General features: G+C 36.4%; 1 protein-coding gene across 3 annotated transcripts in view; it reads right to left on the reverse strand.

Moving 5' to 3' along the window:
* Positions 1–594: 594 nt before the first annotated feature.
* LNPEP (leucyl and cystinyl aminopeptidase) overlaps positions 595–27,998 on the reverse strand; it is a 49,684-nt gene continuing 22,280 nt past the window's right edge. For 2 of the 3 annotated variants that reach the window (XM_059873919.1, XM_059873921.1), the window contains 17 exons: positions 26,440–27,280; positions 23,938–24,076; positions 21,279–21,410; positions 18,977–19,097; positions 18,170–18,324; positions 17,725–17,838; positions 15,201–15,332; positions 12,338–12,469; positions 11,028–11,188; positions 8,400–8,488; positions 7,511–7,691; positions 6,646–6,802; positions 5,088–5,272; positions 4,269–4,430; positions 3,298–3,438; positions 2,247–2,328; positions 595–1,248 (listed from right to left, as the gene is read on the reverse strand). In XM_059873919.1, coding sequence (XP_059729902.1) covers positions 1,117–1,248; positions 2,247–2,328; positions 3,298–3,438; positions 4,269–4,430; positions 5,088–5,272; positions 6,646–6,802; positions 7,511–7,691; positions 8,400–8,488; positions 11,028–11,188; positions 12,338–12,469; positions 15,201–15,332; positions 17,725–17,838; positions 18,170–18,324; positions 18,977–19,097; positions 21,279–21,410; positions 23,938–24,076; positions 26,440–27,280 — 3,056 coding nt within the window. In that variant the 3' untranslated portion in view covers positions 595–1,116. The remainder of the gene's footprint in view (positions 1,249–2,246; positions 2,329–3,297; positions 3,439–4,268; positions 4,431–5,087; positions 5,273–6,645; positions 6,803–7,510; positions 7,692–8,399; positions 8,489–11,027; positions 11,189–12,337; positions 12,470–15,200; positions 15,333–17,724; positions 17,839–18,169; positions 18,325–18,976; positions 19,098–21,278; positions 21,411–23,937; positions 24,077–26,439; positions 27,281–27,998) is intronic. The other variant, XM_059873920.1, reaches the window with a different exon arrangement.

Genomic DNA, 27,998 nt, shown 5'->3' on the forward strand with positions numbered 1-27,998 from the left:
TAGTGTTTTAGCTCCTATTCTTTAAAAGATTTTGAGGATTTGTCTCACAAGATTTTTTACAATAGCAGAAAAACAAATCATTAAAATCTAAATTAGAATCTTTCCTAAAACTAATGCCATGAAGACAGAACAATGATGACAAATTACACTGTGATTTGCAAGTTATCAGGCAATGAAAGACCAGAAGCTTAAAAAAATGAAGTGACTGACTAATCTATCAACCGCAAATGCTCTGCAACAAGTGGTGAAACTGAAAGCCAGTAGTCAAAAGGGCACAAATCAGTATCAGTCTAACAGATGAACAAACCTAAAAAAATACAATTCTGTGCAGCTTGTGAGAGACCAATACCACAAAATCAGGTGAAGTTTGACAATTAATGATGAGATTGTCTAAACTGACAAATTCAGAGTGCAAATTCCAAAGCCATACCACTATTTCTGAAAATCCCATCTCTAAAATGCTTAGCTTTGCTATGTTTCTTCTTTTCCATGTTACCATCCAGCCACTTTTACATATCAAATTGTATATTATTAGCATAAGATTTTTTTAATGTGTAATTCCTAAAGAACACAATGAAAATGAAAAATCCAAACTTAAACTGAATTGGAACTGTATTTATTTAGTCTCTTGAACTTTATAACATTCACTACTACTTACATATCTGAAATGTAATTCTGTTTCACAACAGCTTCTATATCTACAAATGTGGAAACCACATAAAGTTTTGCATTAAGAAAAAATCTACTGCTCAATGAGCAGTCTGCAAAGAAGTCACGGTAACTCTTTCTTACCTGACTGTCAGTATTAACCCTCTGCCAAGAAACTATAACACAACTCCAAAGGAAAGAGCATAAGTTTCACATATAAAATTATATTTAATCATTTGTGCAGATGTTTGGTCTATAGATGAAAACAGTTTCAGGGTAAATACTTACATATTGCTCAAAATGCTTCAAGGAAAATAAAATTTTATCTGAGACATGCCCTGAGCTATCTATATTCCTTAATAGTGCAATGTTGCAGTGATGCCTGGTTTCTCCCTGGCTTTCGCAAATAAAACACAATAACTGCTCACAGAGCTCCTAAATGGCTGACACAGCACAGTATCATATGCACTACAGCAGTTCTTGTAGCTTTGCCAAGTTTCTCTCCATCCACTGGATATTGAGCTGAATCGTGTCAATTGCCTCTTTTACACAATGCAGTTGAGAACTCTCTTCTGATTTTGACTCAAAAAATGACTTGACCTGCATAGCAAGAAAAAAAGAAAGAAAAAGAAAATCTTAATTAAAATCAACATTAGCCAGAAAAATACAGGGTGTTTACAGGTTCAGCAGCAAAGGCTATACACATGTTGCAGGAAATCTATTTTTGAGAATTGTTTGTATCTATGCAGTAAGCAAACCTTGCAAAGGAGTTCCCAAAATGCAAGTAAAGCATTTTTCACGGATACAGCACCATTAACTCATTTGGTTTCAGTATGTCATTTCACCAGTAAACAGACATTCATTTACCATATTACAAAGCCAACAGAGAGTATGCAGAGTTCTGGAAAAGGAGTGCTATTCTGTGACAAATAATTGGTTGTTGCAAGCAACCCTCTTCAGCATTCTGGAACAGCCCCCACACCCCATCATCATTATAACTGTCAATGCTAACACTTAAAATATCATGGATCAAACCATTAACACCAATCCTTATCAAATTATCTGAATGAAAACATTAGACTAAACTGTAAACAACTCTTGATACATTAACTTCAAGGCCTTGCTAGGGAAAACAACAGAGCTTTTTGAAAGCCATTAAACAACTCTTGACTGATACTCAACTTCTACAATAACTCTTTGGGATTGATGATGGAAAAAACCAGCAAAAAGCAATTTTTATGGCGTAGTATCACATTTCAGAAATACAGAAAGCAAATCTTGTATACAAAAATCTAGACCAAAATTACATATAGATCAAGTCGTTATTTTGTGAGACAGTGTGTTCCAGTGTACAGGAAAACACAACAGTATAAACCAATAACTGGGTTCAACTTTGTCACAGACTCAGTATATAATCTCCTGGTGTCCATGTATATATTTACCATGTATGAAACAGGGAAAGCAATTGATATACATACTCTCAACAGGGTGTCAAGGATATAAATAACATATGAACATGTGTTTTCCTCATCCTTCAACTAAATGAAAACAGCACTGGCACTAGAAAATAACCCTTTCTGGTAGATTGTGCCACCAACCTCAAGCAGATGTGCCTTTGTTGCAAACTGAGAAGTTGACCAGGTAATAATATTTTGGATAGTATATGAGCCTAGGTGAAACCTGTAAGACAAACAAACATTTTCAGCTAGGAGACACTTTAAGATGCAGTTTTGGTATATGTATGCATTCTTTTCTATTATTTCTACTTTTTTGTTTAGCAGTTCAAAAATATTAAAAGCCCTTAAATGCAATACCTTATATTAAAGTTACATACCTTATTTTTCAAAAGAAATATATGATCTTAGAAATCCAAGCCTCTAGCTCCCTATTCCCTCTAAAATGTAACATCAGAGCAAAAGCCATGGAAAATTTTCAAACTTCTATCACAGATCAAATAGTAAAGAACTGAGGACACCACACAGTGAATATCAAGATCTGTATTTGTGGTATGTATGTGTTCTAAAGCTCTACCAGAACTGAACCTGCAACCAGGTTTTCTTTCAAACGAAGTAACTCTGTAATATTGGTTATAAAGAGCTTGCTAGAGGAAGTCTTCCTAGAGGAGAAACTTTTCAAGCAGCATGAAACTATTTAAAATCAAAGCTGGGATTTACAAACAGAGGTTTCTAGTACTGTTGGCTTTCTGAAGACTTGGGGGGCCAGCTTTCCTGCTGGTTACCTTCAAGGACAGTGAAAGACAACACATTTCTGAAGCAAGTGGGATATTTCGGTTACTTGGTTTTAGGAGTGCTGTGGCAATTCAGAAAATATAAATGCTGAATTATTTCCCAGGATGTCCTTTTGAATCATTTTGATTCACATAAATATCTTTCAACTGAACCAATCATCTTAGAGACAGCAACCTTTCAAGAGAAATTAAGATCAAGACTGTTGAGAATTATTGGGAATGTCTAGGATGATTGTTGATGTAGCAAGTTGTATTTATAAACTCTGATTTTAAAACATGTTTTAGAATTTTAATATGAATATTCTTATATGAACACTCCTATTTATTGTCTTGTTTGAAAAAAGAAACAGGTGCTTTTGCCACTCTCAGTTTGAAAGTTTCAGCTGCATGAAAAGCCTTACTTTCGTGTAAGCTTTTCCCAGTTCTCTTTGACGAAGTCCCAGGCCAGCAAATATCCAGGCAAACTCTGGCTAACGGTTGCTATGATATGTGAAAGCTCCTGTGACCTGATGATTTCTCCTTCAAGACTGTTCTGCATTAGCCTAGGAGACAAAGCATATGCAAAGAGACAGGAAAAAAAACATCATTCATATGTTCACACAGGTTTCCTGAAAGTCCTCAATTAGATGGAAAAGATGATGTATTATATCAAGCAAGCAAATTCTGGCACCTGGAAGAAATCAAGGTTACATTTTATTACAACAACTGTATTTACTTAACTTTAATTTCCAGAAGTCAGAATGACCTTAGCTCTAATCCAAGTACCTGAACTTTCACTGGTGTTGGAAAAGATGAAGTAAATTCTATTAATTTGTAAAAGAAAAACAATACAATGAAGACATAAGAGAGGGAAACTGAAGACAAATTAGAGGACAAGTTTGCATTGTCCATGCAGTATTAAGATTTAGTCTACAGAGAGGAACATAATGTAAAGTCAAATTTTCACCCAAAGAAAGAAATGGAAATAAGAAGAGAAAAAAACCCCAAACAAAAATATACCTCAACTAGTTATTATTTTGATTATAAAGATATATCAATCTTTTAAGGCTCTATAGAGCAGCCTGCAATTTTGCTACTTGCACTGCAAAATCTGAAATTTTGCGTTACCAGTAGTGCAAAGCCTGTAAGTTCAGTTCTTTTCTCTTTATGCATATTCAGAATTTGGGTTTTTGTGTTGTTCTGTTACATAAGTTATTTTTAAGTAAAAAAATATCAGGTTCTTTGTGTGTATGGAAGCCTGGGCAAAACATTTGGATGGATTTTCTTTAGCAATCAGAAATTTTTTCAACAATAGAAAAAAGGAAATGCACTTTTCCAAGAAGATTTTATCACTTGTAATTTACACTGCATACAATTTTTGGCTCCTTCATACCAGATCAGCTTTCTGGCATCTTCTGTGCTGGCCAAGGCTTCAATCATTTTACTTTTCTCTGCTTCAGAAACTGAAGAGAAGTACATTTTCAGGAGGAATTCCCAGCCATCATTAGACTTGGCTCCAACTGCAAATATGGCTTTCATAACATCACTAGGAAGACTACAAGGAAAAACAAAAACAACAAAACAAATAAACATTGGGGGTACAAAAATGCTCACCTGAGGAAAGAAGAGAGAAGTCACAAAATTAAAATATTGACTTGAAGGAGATGCCTCTCTTTGGAGCAATTTGATTCTGTAGCAATTGTAAAGATTTGGCATTATTGAATTCATGCCAATCTAATTCTTTCAGTCACTAGGAAAACGCAAATCATTTAGTCACATGAAAACAAAGTCAATTGTACACAAAATTGAGTATTTTCTACAGCTCAAAATGCACATTGAATCCATAGTAGAAGGAATTCTGCATGACAATAACATGTGCTTTGGCTTTGCCACTAATCCTCTTTCAGCATGCTTCTCAGGAAATGCAGATGAAAAAAATTTATAGCTGGTTTTGCAGTTAAAACTAAATGAGCCCAGAGACAAAGTCTAACACAGTCACCCTCTCATTGTGAAACAGAAATTACTTCTACACATGGAACAGTTACAAGTTAGAATCACATTCTTTATCAATACTAAGTCAGTGGTGGTGGTGTGGTGGGGTTGTTTTTTGATTGTTCTGTTTGCTGTTGGGGTGTTTTTCCCAAGTACAATGGTGGCCATGCAACAGGAAAGCAGATGGGTAAAGGAAGTAGAAGCTCAGTTTTTGTGGTACCTAATTGTTCCGTTAGACTTCATCCACGTCTCAAACATCTTAGCAGCAGTTGTTCTGCAGTTTCTTATATCATGGGTGCAGGCAAAAGCCAGCAGTGTTGACCGGAGATCTCGTTCAGACAGGGTCCCATCATCTGTCCATTGCTGTTGATCCATTTTATCTCCAAGCAAGTCCTCTATCCTATGCTAAAGGAGGAAAAAGTTACTAGCAATAGCTAATCCCTTCCAAGAGGATTTCCTATATATAAAATTAGTTTAATGTAGGAAAAAAATAAAAGGTTGAGCTTTTGAACTGTGGAAGCTAAACACAGTAGTTTTTCATCTATTTATTCCAACTTACAAATGCTATTTCTTAACTGTAGGAATAAGTATCAGATAAGACATAAATCTGAAAGATGGGCCAGGTTACATCTTAACTGCACATGGAAACTGAAGACTCCTCTCTGAGCCTTGGCTCAGACTTGCTTGTAATCAGCTTACAATCACAAAGCACTACAACTTCTGTATGTTTAACTGCTTTTAACTTCACCAACTCACAGTAAATACACGTTCATTTACCAAAAAGAAACAACTTTTGTATGTCTATAGGCTGAACACCCTTTAGTTTTGTAGTTCTGTAGCTTGCCAAAACCACAGCTGGATGTCTGATCAGCTACCACATCTCAGCTGAAAATTCTAAACTTAAATAAAACTGCATAGATACTGCACTGCCAACCAGAGCTTGGGCTGTTTATAGCAGATTCATAACAACTTTGGGTAAATTACAATACTTCTTTTTTTTTCTTATGTTTCCTTAAGCACTCACTAATTATCCCTTGTTGCATAAAGAAAAAATGTCTGCTATTCTATCTAATAATTTAATAGTTTTCTTATAGACTAAATCTCTTTACTGATGTTTTACACTGCTAAGCAGCAAAGGTCATTTTAAACCAGTAGATGAATATGGAGAAGAAGCTCCATAATAAGAAGGTAAACAGAGAAATGAAAGACATATACTCATCAAGAACTGAACCTACAATATTGATTTCACTGTCAAGTCTGTAGAACTACACTGTATTACACAACTGGAACAGGACAATGACAACCATCCTTGTGTTTCTATTTCTACAGAAAACAGTTCCAGTTTTTTTTCTTGTCTCTCTACAAAGCAATTAGATCTACGATCTCTAGCCACTATAACTTTTGAAAATAACTTTTCTGTACAAGAAAAGTATAAGGAATCTGTTTAATTACATATTTGTACTAAACTGACCAGTATGGGCACTTTAAGATAGCCCCAGACACCACTGCACCACATCCCCTACAAAATATTTTGGGGCATATGGGTATGGCATGGAAAGAGGGGAAGAAGAGGAGAAGAAGCTGGTCCAAAAAATGTAGCATTTTGGTAAGAGACCACTAGAAAAAGCTGGAAAGACTGGCAACTCTCTAGAATTCCCATCCAACTTAGTGAAATTAATGAGTATGTTCAGCAGTCAACACATAAAAAGAGAATGTAAGTATAAAGAACATTATAGCTAATTATTTAGAATTATCATTTATGAAAAACTAAGACATACCATGACTCTTGCTGCCAGTTGTTGTTCACCTTTTTTGTCTAAAAGACTGTATATAAGACTCAGCTGAAACAAAGCTTGAGTAAGTGGTGCAGTGCTGTTCTCTTTGTTGAGGTAATCAATCAACTCAAAGGCCTTTTCCAGAGACTCTCTTCCTAGACTATGGGTCAATGAACACAAACATTAAAATGGATTACAAAACAAAAGCATTGAAACACTGAAACAAATCAGAAGTGATGCTTTCCATTATACTAACAGAGAGGTAAGGTAATAGAGGGGGTGACATAAGAAACAATTTACAGGTAGAAATTTTCATATTTTAACTTCAGCAAGATTACAACAATGCAATGATGGCCACTAACATGCCTCCAGTTAACAAAAATTGAAAATGGGTAAGGAAGTGTGGCAAGGATGTCTGAAAATATTTATCATAAATAGGGGTACTCAGATAGAACAGCAGTTTCTGAAGAGACAATCCAATATGTTCTGCCTCACCTGCTTCTGACAGTGGTGGTGAAATACATGAGAGGGCACCAGCAAAAATTTAAGAGGAAAATAGCTTACTTTCCAAAGTGGAGCACTAGAGTACAGGAAAACAGTTAGCAGGCAGATTATTGGACACTAAAGAAAACAGAACTTTCAGAAATGGAAACTATCATGTGGCTCTCTGTAATCCAAACAAATAGATTATGCAATAAAGAAGAGGAGATAACATCTAGAGCATCAGTGAACAGTTCCAACAAGGCTACTGAAGACTGAGTTAAATTTCCTTTAAAGCAGTTGTCTCTAGCAACTAAATCTGATCTTCTCTGACTTGGAGAAAACTTGAAACACATATTAAATACCTTTTACAATACAGAAGTCTTACCGTGCAAGGTTGAAGATATTGTTGATCAAATTTGCTCTGTCTTTAGGACTCAGAGCAGTGTGGTTTTTTTTCAAGAGATCAATCAGTGTTTTCCAGTCTTCAGCATAGTGTACTATGTAATAGCCATTCATGTCCACATTGAATTTTATCCATTCCACCTCTTCTGGAAGTTCAATGACAGCTAGTGGACAGACAATATGTTATCAGCTGAAACAAATATTTAACAACTTTTTGTCCAAATCAAAATCTATGAAGTAGACTCATACCCGAGAGACAGTAAATTCTCTCCCACTATTTCCCCCTATAATGACAAAGGAAAAGCCAGTAAGAAGGTTTTGAAAGATGGCTCAAAAATTCCAGGTTGTACTTCCACATCCCTCTTCCTACACCTGATTGAATGAACATTATCACAGGCCGCCCCAAGCTGCATCAGTGAATTTTTCTCCTTTTGTCCAGTTGTTCTTTCAAAAAGCCTCACCTACAGTTCCAAATACAGTATTTTCCTATACAGTTAAATAAAATAAACATTTCAGTGGAAAGTTACTTGCTAACGTTTCAGCAAACTGGCAGATCAACTTTCACATAACTTGCTCTCTAAAGAACATGCAGTTTGAGAGACTGTGTGTATGCACTGTCATGAAAAGCATAGGCTTTTAAAAATTTGAAACCTATGATTCTGTTCCAGTTGCTGCCATGTATTTATACACACAGTGCTACAGGGTACCAGCTCTCTGATGATGACAACACCAGCAGTGCTCTGCTCCAGATCTCTGAAATTATTTTATACCCTGTATGTCTTCAGCTTCACATCTTACTCAAGGGTGCTCTCAGAAAAATCATTTATCTGTAACACTAAAGTAACTTGCTACCAAAGCTTTTAGTCACATACCTGACTTCTGATCCAGCAAATAGGCATTAGTGCAATGGGTGAAGTTGCACCTATTTGTTATGTAAGTGAGCGGAATATGCCACAGGTAACTGCAAAGAAAAACAAATGTTTATTGACATGTTACATACATACTATTTCCCTTGAATGGTTTGTTTTAATTTAATTTGTTTTATTATAATTTAATTTATATCATTTTGTATACTAATAGTACTAGAATCACTGAGTTCTAGTATGTGGAATAATAAACTATAAATCTCACTTACGTAATCAGAATATGATGAAAGAATAAATGCACAGCATGTACAGAAGTTATTTTTTAAATCCCACCATGCTGAAAAATGGGTAAATTTTACAGAACAGACTGGATTCAAAGAGACCTTTTAAGGTCATCTAGTCCAGGTTCCCTGCAATAAGCAGGAACATCTTTGACGAGATCATGTTGCTCAGAGTCCCATTCAACCTGGCCCTGAATGTTTTCAGGGATGGGGCATTGACCACCTCTCTGGGCCACCAGTGCCACTTTTACCACCCTTATCGTGAAAATACTATTCCTTATATCTAGTCTAAATCTACCCTTTTTTATTTTAAAACGATTATTCTTTGTCCTATCATGACAGGATCTGCTAAAAAGTCTGTCCTCATCTTTCTTTTAAGTACTTGAAAGAATGCAGTGAGGTCTCCCCAGAGTCTTTTGTTCTCCACGGTGAACAGCCCAAATTGTCTGTCTGTCCTTGTATAAGAGAGGTGTTACGTCCATCTGATTGTTTTTGTGAACCTACTCTGGACTCACTCCAACAGGTCCGTGTCCTCCCTGTGCTGGGACCCCAGAGCTGGATGCAGGGTTCCAGGTGGGCTCTCACCAGAACAGAATGGAGGGGCAGAATCCCCTCCCTCCCCTGCTGCCACACTGCTTTGGATGCAGCCCAAGATACAATTGGAATTCTGGGCTGTGAATGCACACTGCTGGCCTGTGTCCAGAACCACAACTCCCTCAAGTCCTCCTTTGCAAGGCTGCTCTTGATTTGTTCATCCCCCAGCCTGTGTTGATACCAGACGCTGGCCTTACTAAGGACCCACTGCTCAAGCTTGTCCAGATTCCTCTGGATGGTATCCCTTCCCCCCGGCACACCAACTGCACCACTCAGCTTGGTGTCATCTACAAATTCTCTGCAGGAGCACTTGATCCCACTGTGTTGATCACTGATTAAGATCTTAAACCACACTAGTCCCTGATGGACTCTACTTTTCCTAGTACTTCTTTCCCAGTTCCAGCATGCTAGGTAGCTAGTCCAATATCATACAGATAGTAAATCTCTAGCTGCGTCAGAAATTTGTCCAGTATGATTTTTACATGAGTCCAACATTGTTTTTCTGATCTTATACAAGTTTTTAACTAAAATTAAAAAATTATCCAAGTACAAGACTCAAATTCCAAATCATGGTATAGAATTCAAAATTCATTGTATAGCACAAAGACTTTCTTAAGTGAACTGCAAGCTGAAATGCTAAGGAGGCTCATAATGATGTTAAGGACCTGGCTATTTAGAGAAAAACATAAATCTGAGTGGGATGAAAGAAGCTTCACATATTAATCTGATTTTGACAGGGATCCCCTCTATGTATGACTCACATAGACTGCTCTTTTTCTAAACCTTTTCATACCTGCCCCAAATTTACATTAACTAGAAGCAGAAATTACTTAGCTTAAAAATCCTTCCCTTCTTCCCTGACCTTTCAACCCCACATTGCTTTTCTTTCTCCACATAACAAAATAAACCAGAGCCTTCTAAATTCCTACATTTCAAGAGACAAATTTTTTTCACAGACCTATTTTTCTGCAAGGAGATGCAATGGACTTAGCTCCTGTTAAAACTTAAAAAAACTGAATAAAACCAGCAAAATATCAAAAGAATTCAGACTTACATATTTTTGTTAGAAGACACTGTTGAGGGTCCTAAGGTAAGTTACATTTTCAGTAAACAAAATTTTAAATCTACCAACTGCCACATCTTTGCTTCTTCAGTATTTGTGTATGTATTTCCTTTTAGGTTTTGGAAATAGATATTGCCTCTGTTGTACATTCTGTCACTTGTTGTCATGTAGTAGTGTCATCTTAAAATTTTGAAGCCAAGAAACTACTGATTCTAGCTTCTCTACCTTCTTGTGGTAAAGCCCAAGGTATACAGCTGAATTTTGGAAGTTAGAAGCAGGGGGTCTAAAGTAGGATACATGCACCTGTAACTTCTGTGAAACTTCTGCAGCCTGCCTTTCTTTAGAGTCTTGTTAAACACACAAAACTTTCTCAAATGTAAAGAAATCTTTACTTATGAGATCTGCCTTTTGGTATTGAAAACCAACTCATGATGTCAAGCTTAAAAGCTTCAAGAAAAGGATGCATGTAAGAAATTCAGATTACAAAGGGTATCACCAATTTTTACCAGTTGCTTCAGTGGAAATAGACATGGACCTCCAGACAGATACTAGATGAATGAAGTTTTGTGCTGAATTCTCTGTTACTACCTGACTTCAAAGGAAACACTAAAAGGCCTGAATACAAGTCAGAAAGATGTATAAACTTAAGACACCAGCTTGCTTTTAACAGATAAAAGGTATTAAGAAGGTAATAACCTTGCATCTGATGTCCAATTTTCTGGTTCCATACGATACAAAAATTTCTCTTGCCGTACTGAAATTATCTTTCCCTTTCGGACAACAGTGACTAAAGGAAATCCTTTATGCACAATCCAAGTCTTCATCATTTTTTTTACATCTAGTGTTCCATTGGTAATCTGTAAAAACAATCATAGCATAAAAAGCAAATGGAGAACACTACACTTTCTTTTTAAGTTACCAAATAAGTGGTTGCATGATTTTGCATCTGGAAACAATCCCTTTGACAGTGAACTTATAAACTTCCCTCCACTCTCTGGGTCCCAGCCATCCAGACAGTTCTTAACCCAACAAAAGAGTGCACCTGCCCAGGCCATGAGCAGCCAGCTTTTCCAGGAAAATGCTGCGGGAGACAGTATCAAAGGCTTTGCTGAAGGTTAGGCAGACAATATCCACAGCCTTTCCCTCGTTCTCCAAGTGGGTCACCTGGTCATAAAAGGAGACCAGGTTGATCAAGCAGGACCTGTCCCTCCTAAATCCATGCTGGCTGTGCCCGATTCCCTTGTTGTCCTGTATGTGCCCTGTAATGGTACTAAAGATGATCTGGTCCATGACTTTCCTTGGCACTCAGTTCAGGCCGATAGGCCTGAAGTTCCCCTCGACCCTCAGTCCTTCCCCTGTCCTTCCTGCCTTCTCTCCACCTTCCTTTCCCTGGCCTCTCTGATTCCCACAGCATTGCTGACTCTAGTCCTCACTCTCTTCTACCCAAGCCCTTGCTTTATTGACCCCTCCACACTCGTTTTAAAATTAGACACAGCCTTATAATTTGAGACCTGCCTGTACAGTCTGCTTTCCTAAAATTTCATCACACTTGTTAAAACAGAAACTATCACAAAGTTACATTAGTAGAGAGTAACCCAAGACCTCTGTGAGGTTGGATATAGCTATTCCTTGAAAGTAAATTTTATCCTGAATTTTATTACTTGCATTCTGGTCTTAACACACTACCCATGTAATTGTAGAGAGGATATGTCTATTCTGGATGTACATGCAGGGCAGTACATACTCACTCATAGCGCTTTTCTGGGATGGTATGCAATGTAGCCCTAGAAGCTTCAGTAATCTTCCTATCTATATGAAAGAACTTTGGAGTAAGATGAGCAAAAAATTCAGAGTACTTACCTGCAGTCCATTATCCTACCTTTTTAATCAACAAGGAAATAAATAAAACCTATGATACTCTTAGAGAAGTGGAGGAAAAAAAAAAAAAAAAAAAAAAAAAAAAAAAAAAAAAAAGAAAGGAAGAACAGTGTGTCCAAGACAGATACCTCATTCATGCTGTCCCACAGGTCATCACTCTGGGCAGTTCCATAGCTGTGATTATGCAAGTATACCTCAATGCCAGCTTGGAAAACATCCTTAGTGAGATAATGTTTCAGCATCAAAAGAAGTGAAGCCCCCTTTAGGTAGAAAAAAAATAGAAAATTAATCACTAAATTTAAGTTACAGAACTTTTTTAAGCATATGCATATTATAGCTCTTTCACAGTACAGGAGTAAGTCGGAAGCTAGCAGATTTTATTGCAAATAATATCCTTCAAATAATTACCTTTACACGCAGTTTCCTTGGGAAAATATTCTTTTACTATTTCATAAACTCCAAATACAGTTACAGAAAAGGCTAATGTAGTTTGAAAATTTTTTCCAGCTGCTTTGGAAAAAAAAATATTTTAAAGGCTCAAACTACAATTATAAAATGGACTAGTAGAATTTGACATTTTATCCAATCAATATCATCTGAAAAATATTGCCTTCTTACTGATATGTTTCTGCTGGCTGCCATTTTACATTATCAATACTCATCTGTATGGTACAGAACTGCACTTGTGAGTCAGTGTTTAACAGTCATATGATGGGCACTTATATCGAAAACCTAAAAATACAGGAAAAATGTAAGATACACTTGGTAGGCTGGAATTGACTAGAGAAGAACAAGTACGTTTTGATGTGTTTAAATACAGCCATGTCTTGTACAGAAAAAAATGAAAGTATAGTTTTAGTATCAAAAGGGCTGTGAATGTTTCCATGTGAAAGCCACCAATAAGGAAATTGCCTGACCACTTTCATACTGTAGAACTGAACACAGAGGAGCAGCCATAGGTCAAGAATAGGTAAGGTACACTTTACATTTTTGGTACTATTTCTAGGAAAGAAACAAGAAGAAAAGGAGAAGATTTTAGAGAGATAATGCATTGTTCTCACACATTCCGGTCTCAAGTTATGGAATGTGAGTAACATCTTATCTGAAACTGAAGGCTGCCTGGTTATTCACTACTCATCAAATGTCAGGAATAGCCCTTACTACAGTTTTTAATAATATGGCCACAATTTCCTCTCCTGTATGCATCTCTACTTGACCTACAGCTCTTCTTTTTTTTTTTCCTACTGTCATATCCTTCCAGGTAGATCTTGTCCCACACATGGGTGTTAGGTTTACTGACAGTCTGCAAAACAGTCACACTAAAAATAATATTGTACAATTATTTCTGTTCCAGACAGTACAATGCAGAGGTCACCTCCTAATCTGTGTCAGTTGGTAGACCAGTAAAACAAATTACGCTGTACAGTTCAGAAACAGACAACCCTGTGCCTATTGGGGACTACACTGCAGGTGTCTTCTCACGTGAATCGCAAAGAACTCAATCTAAGCTATAAGGACAACAATAGTGTAATATAAGAACTTCATGCATGAATGAAAAGCTATGCAATGAAATCCTCTGAAACATAGAAACCATCAACAAAAACACTATTTCTGACAACGTGCAAAACCTCTTTTGTTCAGCTCTTAAAGGTGTATGTTAGTACAATTCTATTCAAAATGTGCACATACTTATTAGCAGCAATGAAGTAATAAAATAATTCTCCAAATACAATGTTATACTAATTGACTGAAACGTCAATCCAATCCCTTAGGAAACTTTTCCATTAAAATTATATAGAGAAGTTTCAATCAAAGATTGTCAGAATTTGTATCTCTAAAGTTAGTTGGTTACAAACATGATTGTGCCAAATGCATAGCTTCCAGAAGCTCACCAAAAAGGGAATTACTTGAGACAGCACCTCTGAAGCATGAAACAACAGCCATGCCTTTTGATAAAAGGAGAGAATCCAAATTCATCTGGCAACCAAGTTAACCTGAAAATCATAGATATCTGTTCTTGCAGCTGAGAGAGTAGAGTCCAAAATAAATGGAAGCACATCACTCCCGTAAGTCTGTTTGGCATCCCAGACTATTCAAGGATGCCAGACAAGACATGTCGACCCGTTGAGACTTGCAAAAGGAAGTCAGAGGAAACAAACCAAGACTGTCATGGGAACTGCATTCCACTGAGCAGAGGAAGATGCAGTACTTGATTGTTTTCTAGCAGAAAATAGCTGTCCCCATGATTTCTAATTAGATGAAAGTACAAGACAGTGACGGAAAAAAATGCCAGCTAATCCATAATAAACAAAGAAAAGGCTTTCCTCCTTTTATAAACTCTGTTATCTACTAAAACCTGGTATCTAAAACCTGAGACAGCGTGAATAAAAATTTTGTAAATACAGGTATTTCTTCTCTCATGCATTTTTAAGCAAGGCACTGAGATACTTTAATAACATAAGCCTCACACACAACTCTCACTAGACATTAGAAATAATCAAGTTTCAGACACAAAAAACATGCAGTAAAGTAATTTGCATTCAGAAGCAAGCTTCCAGTTCAGGATATCTCTAAAATACTTGAGTTTTTTTAAACCAGAGAGCGTATAAGATTGAGTTATTACTGTGGTGTTTTGTTTTCACTCTTTTTTTAATCACTTGTAACAGTCTGCTACCAGAAGAATATATGCCTAACTGGTTATGTTGCTTCATCTATTGGTTCCCTCTTACATCTTCATGAGTATTATATTTTGTGGTCAAGCACTGAACAAGATGGCAAGTAAGGCAACAAATACATATACATAATATTTTCCTAATTAAATGCTACATAGATGCTCAAAAACATTATTGAGAAATCCTGCATTGTTTGAGTTAGGTGTAAATAACCTCCAAAGGTCTGTCAATACATGCCTATTTACTTGTGATTCCACATTCATATTTTCAATTACTAATGTATCACTTTCCAAATATTTTGGTATATTTTTACAGTTACCTTGATGTAAGAAAGAGCATCAAACATTTCTTCAATTTGCTCTGAAGACTGAACAGAAGAAGAGACTGGATGTGAAGAATTCAAGGCATCCTTCATCATAGCCTTGAAAATTAAAGTAAGGAAATCTTCATCCTGGAAGAGAAACATTTTTAGCTGTTTAGGAAGCTGAAATGCACATGTTAAGCAGAAAAGTAAATGTTGTCTCTGCTTTGCTCCTCCATTGCTCTAGGCAGCAAAATAATCGTCAGGATATAATTTATAAAAGCTATTTCCCTCCCACATTTTAGCAATGGAATCTCATTTTCGAGTTTGAATCATTACGCAAACCTTTAAGCCCCTGTCTCAAGCAAGTGTGTCAATGGCACTAGACAAAAATGCACCTTCTAAATAAGTGTGTGTCAAATTTCATATTCAATTTCGCCACTGTTTTCAGTTCATTTACAGGAGGTAGGGAATATAAAAATATGACTTTTATGTCATGAAGGCTAGAGAAATTATTCATTATAGCAATGTTTGGTAAAAATGTAAACAGCATTTTATCTACTGATTACCAAAATCTCTTTACTTCTTTTCTTCTAGAATGAGGATATTAGAACTTAATACATTGGTAGGAGAACAAAACCCCATACACTGAAAAGAAGCTGATCATACCAGTATGTTTCCATTTCATTTCATCAAGGCAAGCAAACAATTCTCTATACAGTAGAGAGTTTAAAAAACCCCAAAACCCCCAACAATAACAACAACAAAACAAACCCACAAAAACCTTTTGTAAAATTCAATAAAAATAACTGTTAAAGTTTAAAATGCTATGGCTATTCTTGAATGGAGAAGTTCTAGGGAAAGTATTTTATTTTCACCAAAACACATTCTGGGACCATCAAACAATGAAATGAGATATTCATCAAGGCAGCTTGTCAAACAGCTTTTGGAATGAAGTACACAGATGTTAGATGTGTCCTTGTTAAAAAAGGACACCACTTTTGTGTCCCACCCTCAGCATATATGCACCCAACAAGCAGAATGGCTACATACTTTTGGTGACAATTCAACTGAACAACCAAGCTAAGCCAAATGAAGAAGTTTTGAAACAACCAGTGCTGCAAAAGAATTCAGCTGGACCAGGGTAACAACTCAAGTTTTTCATACTAATAAGAGAGATTTAAGAACTCAAACTCACACTTCTCCAAAATACTGAGAAGAACACTATCAGGCAGGAAACAGTCAGTACAAATAAGGTGTTTAATCCCATGACTAAGGCAAATCAGGTAAACACTCCTAAAAGTTGATTTCAGGGCTCAGGTATGTCCTCTCCTTGGAGCTATCTCTATCCAGAATGAAAAATTAGTCTCTCCACTACCCTGTACTTTTCCACTAACCTTTGTTTATCTGCCTGTCATTCCCAGTGACAAGAAAGTTTTATAGCAGCAACTGATATCCTTTCATTGGATATTTGAATCCATCATGTTTTCCAGTGTCTGAAATGCTAAGTCACTTAGTACTTGAGTGAGTTAGTAAATAATCGCTACATTATTATGTCAGAAAGATTCTATCCTTCAGCCATATATGTAAACAGAAGTGCCTGTGGGAGTAGTGCTTTGTATTAAGTGTAACTCAATGCTATCAGAATCCTTTGTGGTGGACCATTTGATATTTTTATGCCAGATCTGCTCACTTGTGAAATTCAATCTGATTCAGAAAGACACAAGCAAGTACCACGATGATGGGAAGGCAGGAGTTACTTCATGTAGGGAAAGAAAACAAAGGGAACTTATAACAAAGAGCATTTAGTTAGAAAGAAAAGACTATTCAGCCAAGGCAGAAGAGATATAACAAAGTTTTTAAAAATGCAACAAGTAGCAGGTGCACAGTAGTTTGCAGAAAGAACTATTATATAAGCATTTATCTTTACGAGAAAAGTCTGATGTTGCTATTAGGGAATTGAATTATTGGTTAGCAAGTTTATTAACAATTATACTATTGGCGTTCCAGGCTCACGCTGTTCTAATCAAATGATGAAATATTATAAAAGCTACGCACACTTAATAAATGTGGTTATACCATAACTGGGGACTGTGTTTCTTTCGTGCACTTGCAATCTCAGGCGTATTTAATAACCTAAAGCTTCTCAGGTCTATTAGGAAAAGCAGAAGTAGACAAACTTGTTCAACAACATGTCTGCACTTCTTCTAGAAAGATTTTAAGTTATAATTTGGTATATAGACATCTACATGTTTAACACCTGCTATTTTGCACAGAATACTTTAACCTTCACAAAACACAGTAGACCGCCTTTTTTGGTAGATTACTACCAAAAAAAAAGAAAAAATTTTAAAACCCACAGGAACAATGTACCATCCTCAAAGCCACTTCCAATATAACAAAATGCCAAAGCAGAGACACATGATCTCAATGGTGCCCAAAATTAATTTTAATATCAGTTATAAGTATCAATCATTTATAGGCAGCACTAAAAACATCTTTTAGTGAAGGCACTGTAAATGTAACTATAGAAATTACTTACTGAACGTAATTCTGGAAAAATCTGCTCCATGGCAAAGTATTCCATGAACGTGGCAAATCCCTCATTCAGCCAGAGATCATTCCACCATTCCATAGTTACTAGATTGCCAAACCACTAAGAAAGACCAAAACCATCATTATTTTCTTGGAATTAAAATCAAATGAGAAGTACTCCATCCATCCACTGCCTTATCTAAAATGAAGGTAAGGTAAAATGATGGTCAGTCAAAACCACAGTAAAACCTTTGCAGCAACAACTCTTAAGCATGGCATAAGAGTTGAACTCTGCCCGTTGTGCTGTAGAAAATACACCTGCAGGTTTTCTAAACAGATACAATACACTACCCAGTCACAGTGAGGGAGGGGTGAATTTAAGGACAGAATAGAATTTCACTTAAAAAACAAAGAAATTAAAAATGAAAAAAATAATCTTCCCAGACTAGTACCTGATGGGCAAGCTCATGTGCTATCACTGCAGTTATTAGCTTTTTATCCCTCGCTGAAGAAGTACTATTGTCAAATAAGAGTGCTGTTTCTCGGAAGGTGATCAAGCCCCAGTTTTCCATTGCACCAGACTGAAAATCAGGAATTGCTATCAGATCTGCAAAATATTTGAAAGAAGATTTTGAAAATTACTAGTTAAACCAATCCTATCTTTCAAGCATACATATTATACGATACAATCATTAAAAAATTAATTATTTAAACCCTGCAGTGTGGACATTCACTTAAATCTCAAGTACAGAAGCCCCACAGATTTATAATGATGTTTCTCTAGCAGTACTCTGACACAAACAACAAGACTATGCCTATGGATGCTGCATGAGCAAAAGTAGCATGGAAATGAGATGACCTGAAAAGTACACTACTGAAAAGTAGTGTCTTAGAAGACTGCATTTCACTGTCTTTCCAGTCAAACTAATGCATGTAGAAGAGTCAGGCTGCAGATCTTGCAGTTGTGAACATGATTCACAGATTGAGAATTTCCTCACTACTAAGCTGAGTAACACCAAAGAAATTATTCTGTGTAAATTTATGTAAAAATATAAGCAATCTGTCTCCAAATTCTCACAAAAGCTTTCCAACTTGGGACTCAATACTTGCAGTCAGACAAACATATATTTAGTTTTTTGATTTATTTAATAATTGTAATACTTTTTTTAAAAATTAAAATTCCCTTGCATGTTAAGATCAGAGCTTCTTCTGGTTTTTGTTTTTTTTAACAAAAAAAAAAAAAGTCCTAAACAACTTACCTAATTTTTCAAGAGGGTATTTCATAAAAAAGTATTTTTGGTAAAATTCCAGAAGCTTCACTGCTGTGTCTAGGGCGTAACCAACTTGGTTTAGATGCTGCGGTATGGCATAGACAGATACCTAGTCCAAACAAAGAAGAGAATATTTTGAAACTTATAGCTACAAAAGATTTAGAATTGAAGGAGGAGCTGGCAGGAGGTCCTGAAACAGATGAGACACGTTTTTGCAAGTACATACACAAATTACATATAGTTATGAAGCTGCTCATAAAAAGCTGATTTTTCTTACTAGAGCCTATTAACAGGTGAAAATACAGGGACACTGTCCTGTGTGTATGCAAGAACAATTCAAGGATGACGACTTTAAGGAATGTGTCCAAGAAGGGTCTACATGACACAATTTTAAAATCCCTCATGCGTTATTAAGTGACCCTCCCTGTACACCTCCAACCAATCTTTAGTTTATGACAGCATTTATAGTATGACAGCAGTAGTATAATCTGCAAGAAATTCTCTCTCTCAAAAAAAAACTGGCATAAACCTCATCCCTATCTAAGGTATGGCCACATTAGACATGATGTAAGAAGCATGTATATAAAAATTGAGAGGTTACAATCTCCCCCTATTTATGTTCAATTGTCTGTACCACGAAAGTATTTTTGATTAGGTTACAAGTACATTCATGTTTAGGACACCCCTTCCTACACAAAGAAATATGTGGACAACCATATTCCAGTTCCACAAAAAAGGAGCTGCTTTTCCTGTGCTATAAATTAGTTCAACAAATGACATTTCAAACAGATGGAAAAGGTTACCTTTTAACTTCTGAGTTTAAATGAAGCACATATAAATAAGAATCCAGTCTAGTGTTCCTGGAGTGCAAAACTATAAGCATGAAGCAACTTTACTTCAACTCTGTACTATCTTAAAACTCTCATGACAATAAACTTCTTCGGTGTGAAGCTCAAATTCTTTGGATCTCCCAACCACATATAGCTGGAAGCATTCTGAGTCTGTATTTCCTGGGAAATGATAATATATGCTTCCTTTTTACTCACTTCCTTGGCCTGCGGGACACTGATGAGACTACTTTAGACCTACTACAACTCTGGCCTTACTTGGTATTCTTATGCTTTCTCCCTTCAAGGCAGCAAATACTCTTAATAAGATTAAAATACTATTTTTTTTTAAATGAAGAAATTAAAAATAATAAATTAAAGATAAGTAAGAAGTATTCTAATTAAGTTAAAAAAGTTATCTGCCTCAGAGAACTGTACAGTTACCTGCCTCAGAGAACTGTACAGTTTTACCAGTGTACAGTTCAAATACAGACCTGAATAAAAGCCACAAGACAAAAAAGAAAGAGCGTAACAATCTGTTCTATTCATCTTTCATTAGAAATACTTGTCTAGATCAGAATCAAAGCCTGTCTTGCATCTTTACTTGTGTTTATTTATTGGATTAAAGAGAGAGCTTCTCCTTCTACAAAGCTACTAGCACTATTCTCTCTGGCTTTTTCTTGGTACATAGGCACTTCTGACATTTCACCACAGAGGGGCAGTTTCTGCTAATGAGTCATGAAAGTCGTTGCCTACTCAAAACTTCTCCACTTTCTAAAATAAGATTAAGGAGCATCTACTAATATTACCACATTAATTCTTTAGTTTCTCTAACTGCACACATTATAGTAATAGGCCATACCCTTGCAAAGGACAAAGCTCAAGCAAGACGCACTCTTTGATATTTGGAACCTCTGAAAAAGCAAAATTAAATAATTGTATTTAAGTGACTAAATGCAGATTTAAAGTCAACCTAAGTTTGCTTTACTGTAGTGCATGAGACTTTCAGATATGTTATCTTGGCAGGTACAGAAAATTCTTGTGGCACTGCTTGAAACCATGTGTAGGTGTTCCCAGAAACTTGTCACATTTCTTTACATCCTCAGAAGAACTCCTGATTTGTGTGACATTACTGTTCACAGATGATGCACTGAAAAGAAGAGTTTAAAGCTGCCAGCTCTGGAAGCTCTTATGAATTTTACATTTTGTAAATTCCGGGTTTTAATAAGACATGATGCAGAGTCCCTTGTTGTAAAAGTGTATTCAGTATAGTATCACTTCAGTCCACTTTATAGCATATGGCTTTTGTCCCCTACCTATGATGAACATAATGAAACCAAGAAGACAAATAAATTTAAAAGAGTCAGAGTTTGCTTTTTGGTTTGGGGATCTTTTTGTTTTGTTTAGTAGCCTGGTCAGCTTGGGAAGAGTGAAGAAGAACTTAAAGTGAAACAAACACTTACCAGAGTCCCATTAGTTTCCCTGCTGATGTTTTTCAAGTCTGCAACAACAAAAGCTACTAGATAGGTGCTCATCTTCAAACTCACAAAAAACTCATCCTGAACAATTCCATTTGTCACAGGTGTAGTGGCTTTCTGCAGGGGAAATGAAGTATTATTACTGCAGACAAAAGAACACTATGACAAACAATAAATCAATGTTAAATAATTATTTTATGCTACAAATAGTTTATAGGCACACTTACATAACATCTTTATATTTTTGTTATATTTCAGAGGGATTGATGATACTTATAAAAATGTAACAAGTTTAAGAAGACATGAAACATTTACACTTATACATACAAAAATTATTTGTCAAGTTTTATTATGTAGTATTACCAAACAACTACTCTGTTGGAGAAACTGACTTAACCTGGATTGCATTTAAAGTTCCAGAATAATATAAAGTCAACATATAGATCAGCATTGATTCAAGAGAGCGTCAGGCTAGACCAGGGGCAAGGTTCAGCATAGACTACTAAAAATACTGGTGTTACCTCAGTTAAGTGTCTGTCTTTTTACGGAAGACTCAGCAAACCTAGGTAAATAGACATACTTACTAATTTAAAATTGAACAAAATATTTCTCAGATGCACTTTTATAGATCAAAAGAGACTGCATTTCAAAAACTGAGGAAAACCTAAGATTTCAGTTACTTCAAAGCAAAAAGATGCCTAGCTTAAAAATACACTGACAAAAGTGACTGTCTTCCCAGTTTTCTGAGTACACAGTAAGAAACCATATAGAAGTAAGATACTGTACCGTACCTCAACTTACTTTCTGTGTAGTTTTCTTTAATACTAGTCCTAGAAAAGCAGGCTATATGCCTTTAAGTACTTTTCTATGTATTCCTTCACAAACATGAAATACCAAAAGAACAAAGAAAAATTTTTAAAACCACTGTAGTGCAGAATACTAAAGGTCTGGAAAGAGAGATGGCAGTTTATAAATTCTGAAACTTCATATATGATTTTGTTTTCAGAACCCACAAACATTTAAAAAACAGCAAAAATAACCTTAAACAAGACCATTTGAAACCAAACAATGTTTTGACATCTAAGTGTCACTGAAAATTTAACTGTCAACCTTAAAGAGAAATGTGTTTTTAAACCTTAAGATATAACCACTATAATAATTTAATCTGACCATTATGTATGAGCAGAACACCATATTTTAATTTCTCTAGTGAATTCATAAATTTCTGCCTTTATTACAGCTTTTGTTTCATAAGGAGGTGACAGTCTATTTAAGAAAATCTGCTGCAGCTGCAGATAAACTGGTTTAAAAATTAGTTACCCTCATTAAAAAAAAACAACACACCCAAACCAAAACCAGGACACACGAAAACGCAAAAGGTAGCTCTACAGGCCCAAAACACGCAGTTTATTCTAGCCCACGGAATCCAAGTCCAAGTGAATGGCCAAAACAGAGCTCTAACCCACAACCTTGGCATAATTAGCACCTTTCTCTGACCGATGGAACTAACTGTGGGTGTATGCAGTAGGGCTGAACCGCCACTGACTTTCTATACATGAAGATCTTGGGAGGCTGTTGAAAGATGCCTTAGCCACTTGCCCAGCTCTGAGCAGAGGAGAGTGAGTGAGTGCCCTTTCTTTTTTACATAAAACAGAAGAGCGGTCCACCCGAGTTCATTTCTTCTTGTACTGCTAAGAATCACTACAAATCCAGATAAATGTTCATACACCGTGAAAACATACTATTTCATAAGGTTGCAGTTATTAGCTTGGTTTTCAAAAACAAGGCATCTGCATCAGCACCTGAGCTTTAGACAGCTTCCTGGAACCCAAGCTGCACAGTGTACATAAATGTACCAGAAACACCAAAGGCATAATTTCCTCATTACAGATTAGACCAGTGTCAGTATTGAGCTTCTGCTGGGTGATAAATGGTGGTAATATTTTGATGAGAGAACACCTAGTTCAGACACAGATAAGGTAATGCTAGTCTTTCTCATCTGTGTAAATAATTAGGCTTCCATAAAGGTTTGTAAAAGGCATAAGAGCATAAAACATCACCATAAAATTCAGATAAGCTCTTAAAAGATTTCATCTGAAAAATTCTAGCTGAAGGAATGTCAGATTCCTCATTCACATTCTGGAGCTGACTCTGTCTGTGTTCATACCACAGCTCCCCTCATTTAGGAACAGAAGCACATACTTCAAGATCAGGCATACCTTTCACATAGACTGGTGCTAATTGCACAAACTACTGCTGAAGGTACTCCAATACTCTGCACGTGTGCAGCAGCAGCAAACACAGAAAACTCAAAAGCAAACCTTAAGGGCTGTTGAGACCAATGTCACCAACAACACAGCCTTTAAAATAACAGTTCATTTGATTTCAACAAGAATCCTTCAATCATTCAACTGTCAGTAACATCCTACACTGTGCAATGCATTGAACAGGTGTTTTCTCTACAAAGTTCAAGTCTTTGAGAACAAAACAGTTGATAAATCATACAGCTTAAAGTCATATAGTTTATAGCTTACCCACTCAGGTAAATCCCCTGGACATTAATGCAATAAAAACACAATCACAAACACTGAAATGGATTACCTAGGCAGCAGCTCTACTAAAATTCCCCTACAAAAGCAGGTACCTTTGGCATATTTGACAGAGTGGAAAGTTTCTCATCCCTTTTGATCTTGATTAAAAAAGTAGCTTTAAGTGCTGGTTCATCAAAGCATGGAAAAGCAGACCTTGCTGCCAGAGGTTCAAACTGAGTTGCTGCAAACCACCTAATGGGAAGAGTGGAGAAGAGCAAAATAAGAATTACTAAAAGCATACATGTCAGTTTAGTTAAGATAGAGCACTCATTTCCCTCCCAAACATTCTAAGAGCTTGTTACAGGAATAACTTTTTGAAGACTGGCTGGGCCAGTCAGAAGAAATGCTTCTTTTACTTTTTCTTTAAAACCAAGTAACATACTTATTTGAGGAGTAATCTTCTTGGCTATTTTTTTTGCTTTCTGAACAAAGAATAATACACCTGGAATAACTCACTTACAAAACAATTGCCAAAATATAAGCCAGCCAGTTTCCAGAGAGAGGGAATAAAAAGAAGATTGAAAACTTAAATTAGCAAGCATGCCTACTAAATAAGAGTTTGGAAACCTCTGCAGTAGACAGGACTGCAAGGAAGCTTTTTCATCAAATTGCCAGGCCATTTCCTGCAGATGCTCCCACAGTTCATCTAACTGTATGCCTGCTCCCTGTGCTGGCTAGTAGATGGATTCTATCCAAGTTCCTGTACTGTCTTGTCTCTAATCCAACAGATATTAATATCACGCGAAGACTTCTCAGGAGTCTACCTTCCTTCTCCACTCTTTTTATACTGACAAGCCATGGAAATTACAGCTTTTGATAGACAGCATCTCTGACTTCCAAACCTGCAAGTCAACACAGTCCAGCAAGTCTACTAATTAAAATATTTACAGGTGCTACACGGAGAAGTTGGTACACATTGTGGGTTTTTTTCTTCCTTGCTTTTCCTACTGCCAAGTTACCCACAAGTGTTTGGGCAGTTTATTTGTTCTGCACCAGGATTCGAACATTTTTGGATATACAGCTTTTCTGAGAAGGCACAGTGCTGACAACTCACAAGATTAAACTGCATGTCTGCTTTCAACTTCTTACTCTTTTCTTTCCTCTGACAAATTAATGCAGTTTCACCACAAGATTGTGCAGAAGAAAAGCAAAGAATAAAGAACCATTCTGCATAAAAATACAAATAAGGCCAAATTTATTTATTTTTTATTTTGCTTTTGACAACAAGTTAAGTGAGTTATTTTGCCATTTTGTAATCTTGTGACGATATAAAAAATATTCAAAAGAAAGTAGAACTAAACTAAAGAAAATATATTTTCTTCCAAAATCAATTGAGAGTTTGAATTTTATATAGAAAGTACAGTAACAACAAAGGTTACCAGACGAGTCTGCGTTTGTAAAACTACAGACAAACTGAGACAATGCCTCTGCAAAAAGAAGAGGCAGGCAAGGCAACGGAAATGATGTAATCACTAAAGAGTTATCTGGAAAGGATTAAGTGAAAAACATACAGGTTAAAACATGCTCAACATACAGGTTAAAACACCCTGTTCCTGAACAAAAGCACATAGCACTGGACTGAAGAGAGAAAAAAACCTCAAAAAATTACTCACAGGTCATGTTTTCCCTCTGTGAACAACTAAGCATTCTCTTTCTACTACAGTAAATACAAACAGAAAAGAAAGCTGCAGCTACATCAGAAGAGGAAAAAAAAAAACACTGGCTAGTAGATGTAGGTAATCTAGGTAATTTTTGCCTTTTACACTTGCCACTGCACTCTTACATCTGCTTACTTCATGGGAATGCATGTTTTTAATGCTTGCAATAGGTTGCTTAGCTGACCCACACTGCTCTTCCTGTCTCTTTTTTATTGCACCACACTGTTTCTAGAAGACCTGAATGAATAATTACTTGCCCACAAAGGCATGAACACTCTTAAGTACATGACCAACACAAGGCCCATCTGAAGAGGGAAGGAAGGCCAATTTTCAATAATCTTCTTGATAAAAAGCACTAATTTAGTCTTTGTAAGTGTGATGTTTCCCTTTTCTCTAGCCATGTGAGACTTTGCCTGACTGCCATGACTTTTTCGTATATGATTGAGAGCATCTTTGCAATGACATCTCTCAGTTGCCTTATGACTGTGTGATGCATCCCTTTGGGCCCCACTGGGTTCCTCTGGTGGTCTTGAACCTGGCCTCTTTCTATGAGGACAAGACTTTGCTTCCTCAGTCCCTGCCTTAAGATCAAGGGCTCAAGAAAGAAAGAATTTCCAAAGAGAGAAATTAAAAATTTAACAAACCAAAAAAGCCACTCTATAACCACCTACAACCTCCACACTGAAGCACATTTCACTGTAGGAGAGGCTACCCTGACTTAAGGAACTCATCCATTAAAGATATTTTTCAGGCAGATTAATCAAGAGATAAAAGACTGATTTTTCTCAACAGGAATAAGTTGTATAAAATGTCCAATAAAAAAGCAGCCTTTTTACTTCTGTTATCAAAGCACAATCTCGAAGTGACAGAACAGAGAAGCTGTATTAGTGGGAGTACCTTTGCTTAGAGCTCTCATCCTTGTAAGAAATTTTGTAGAAGCCGTAATAGGTGTCTGATAAATTAGATGAAAACTCCATGTCGACAGTGTAATTCTGTCGTGCAAGGAGAGCCTCTGGAGCCATGAGTGCAATCTGGTCATGCAATGGATATTCCAGGAATTCAACTGGCTTTGCTTGCTGCCCTTGTGCTGAAGTAATTGTTGCCTTGGTGATATTAAGTCCTGAGCTGTGAAGTACAATCTTCTGAGTTACATGGAGGATGCTGACCACTATTTTTACGGAACCTGTAAATTTCAGAGTAGTTAAATTTGGCTGCAAGACAAGATCATAGTGCAGCGGTACAACATCAGGAGGAAGTCGAATTTTGGCCCATGGAAACAGTTTTCCATTGGTTGCCAAAGGATATATTAGTTCCATTGTATGATTTTTTTTATGGCAGCCTTCTTTGGTAAATGTACACTTGGGAAGAAGATAAAGCACTATTATTAATGAAAATGCAATCACAAAAACAACTGTGCAAACCACCATGGTCCTTGTAGAGGGAACTGAGCATGATCCATTTGGATTTTGTCTATATGCAGACATGTTACTCTGCAGACCTGAGCTTCTGTTCATGAAAGACATCCCCAACAACTTTGCTGATGACTCATAATCCTCTTCATCATCATCCATTTCATGCTCTCCAAGGCCACGCACCAAGAGACGAGAGCTTCTTGGTTCATATTCCACTTCATCAGGCTCCAGTGGATGTAAACAAGGCTCTTTTGCCAGGTCAACCACATCGGGCTCCTCTTCAAACATACTATTTTCAATCATATTCCTGGGTAACTGGATTCGATCTGAAAAAGAAATGACCATATATTAAATCATAAACAACAGGCTTGATTTAAACACCTAAAGATTTATCACCCAGTTACAGAATGGGAAACGTCTTTACAGTATATACCATCAAGATCTCTTCCATTTTCTCTCCTAAGTTTGTTTCCTGTAAATATTTCTACACTTTTCTGCCTACACTAATTTTGTTTTCAGTATCTCCAAAGGGACGCTTTCCTTGGGCATAATCAAAAGCATCCTACACATAACAGGAGGTCAGCTAGACCACCAGCACTGCTCTCCCAGTCCACTGATGTTACTGGCTTGGCTGCATTTCCTCTACTCCAGTAAACTATACTTGTACTCAATTAAATTCTTCAAGTTGGATTATTTCTTATGTTGCACAGTAAAGCACAACAGCCAATACAGTTCTAGAAGTGTTTCAAATATGCTACTTTTTGAGTTATTTAGCAGAGGAGAAAATCTGCCAATGCAATGGCAGCCACACAAATAAAAACTCTCATTAGACATTTTTAAACTTAATTTTTCACAAACATTGCAAAAAAGATAAAAATATTTCTCACACAAAAATAGCAGTATGAAAATCATAGTTCCAATTGACATCTTCATTTAAGATCTAGCTCATACAATCCTTGAAACAATCCATGCATCTAAGAAGTCAAACCAGCACCAGACTGTTTGCCTCGATAAAATTTGTCCTTAATAGATAATAGATCAGTC

This window comes from Haemorhous mexicanus, chromosome Z (assembly GCF_027477595.1).
Source record: "Haemorhous mexicanus isolate bHaeMex1 chromosome Z, bHaeMex1.pri, whole genome shotgun sequence".
Classification (NCBI taxonomy): Eukaryota; Metazoa; Chordata; class Aves; order Passeriformes; family Fringillidae; genus Haemorhous; species Haemorhous mexicanus.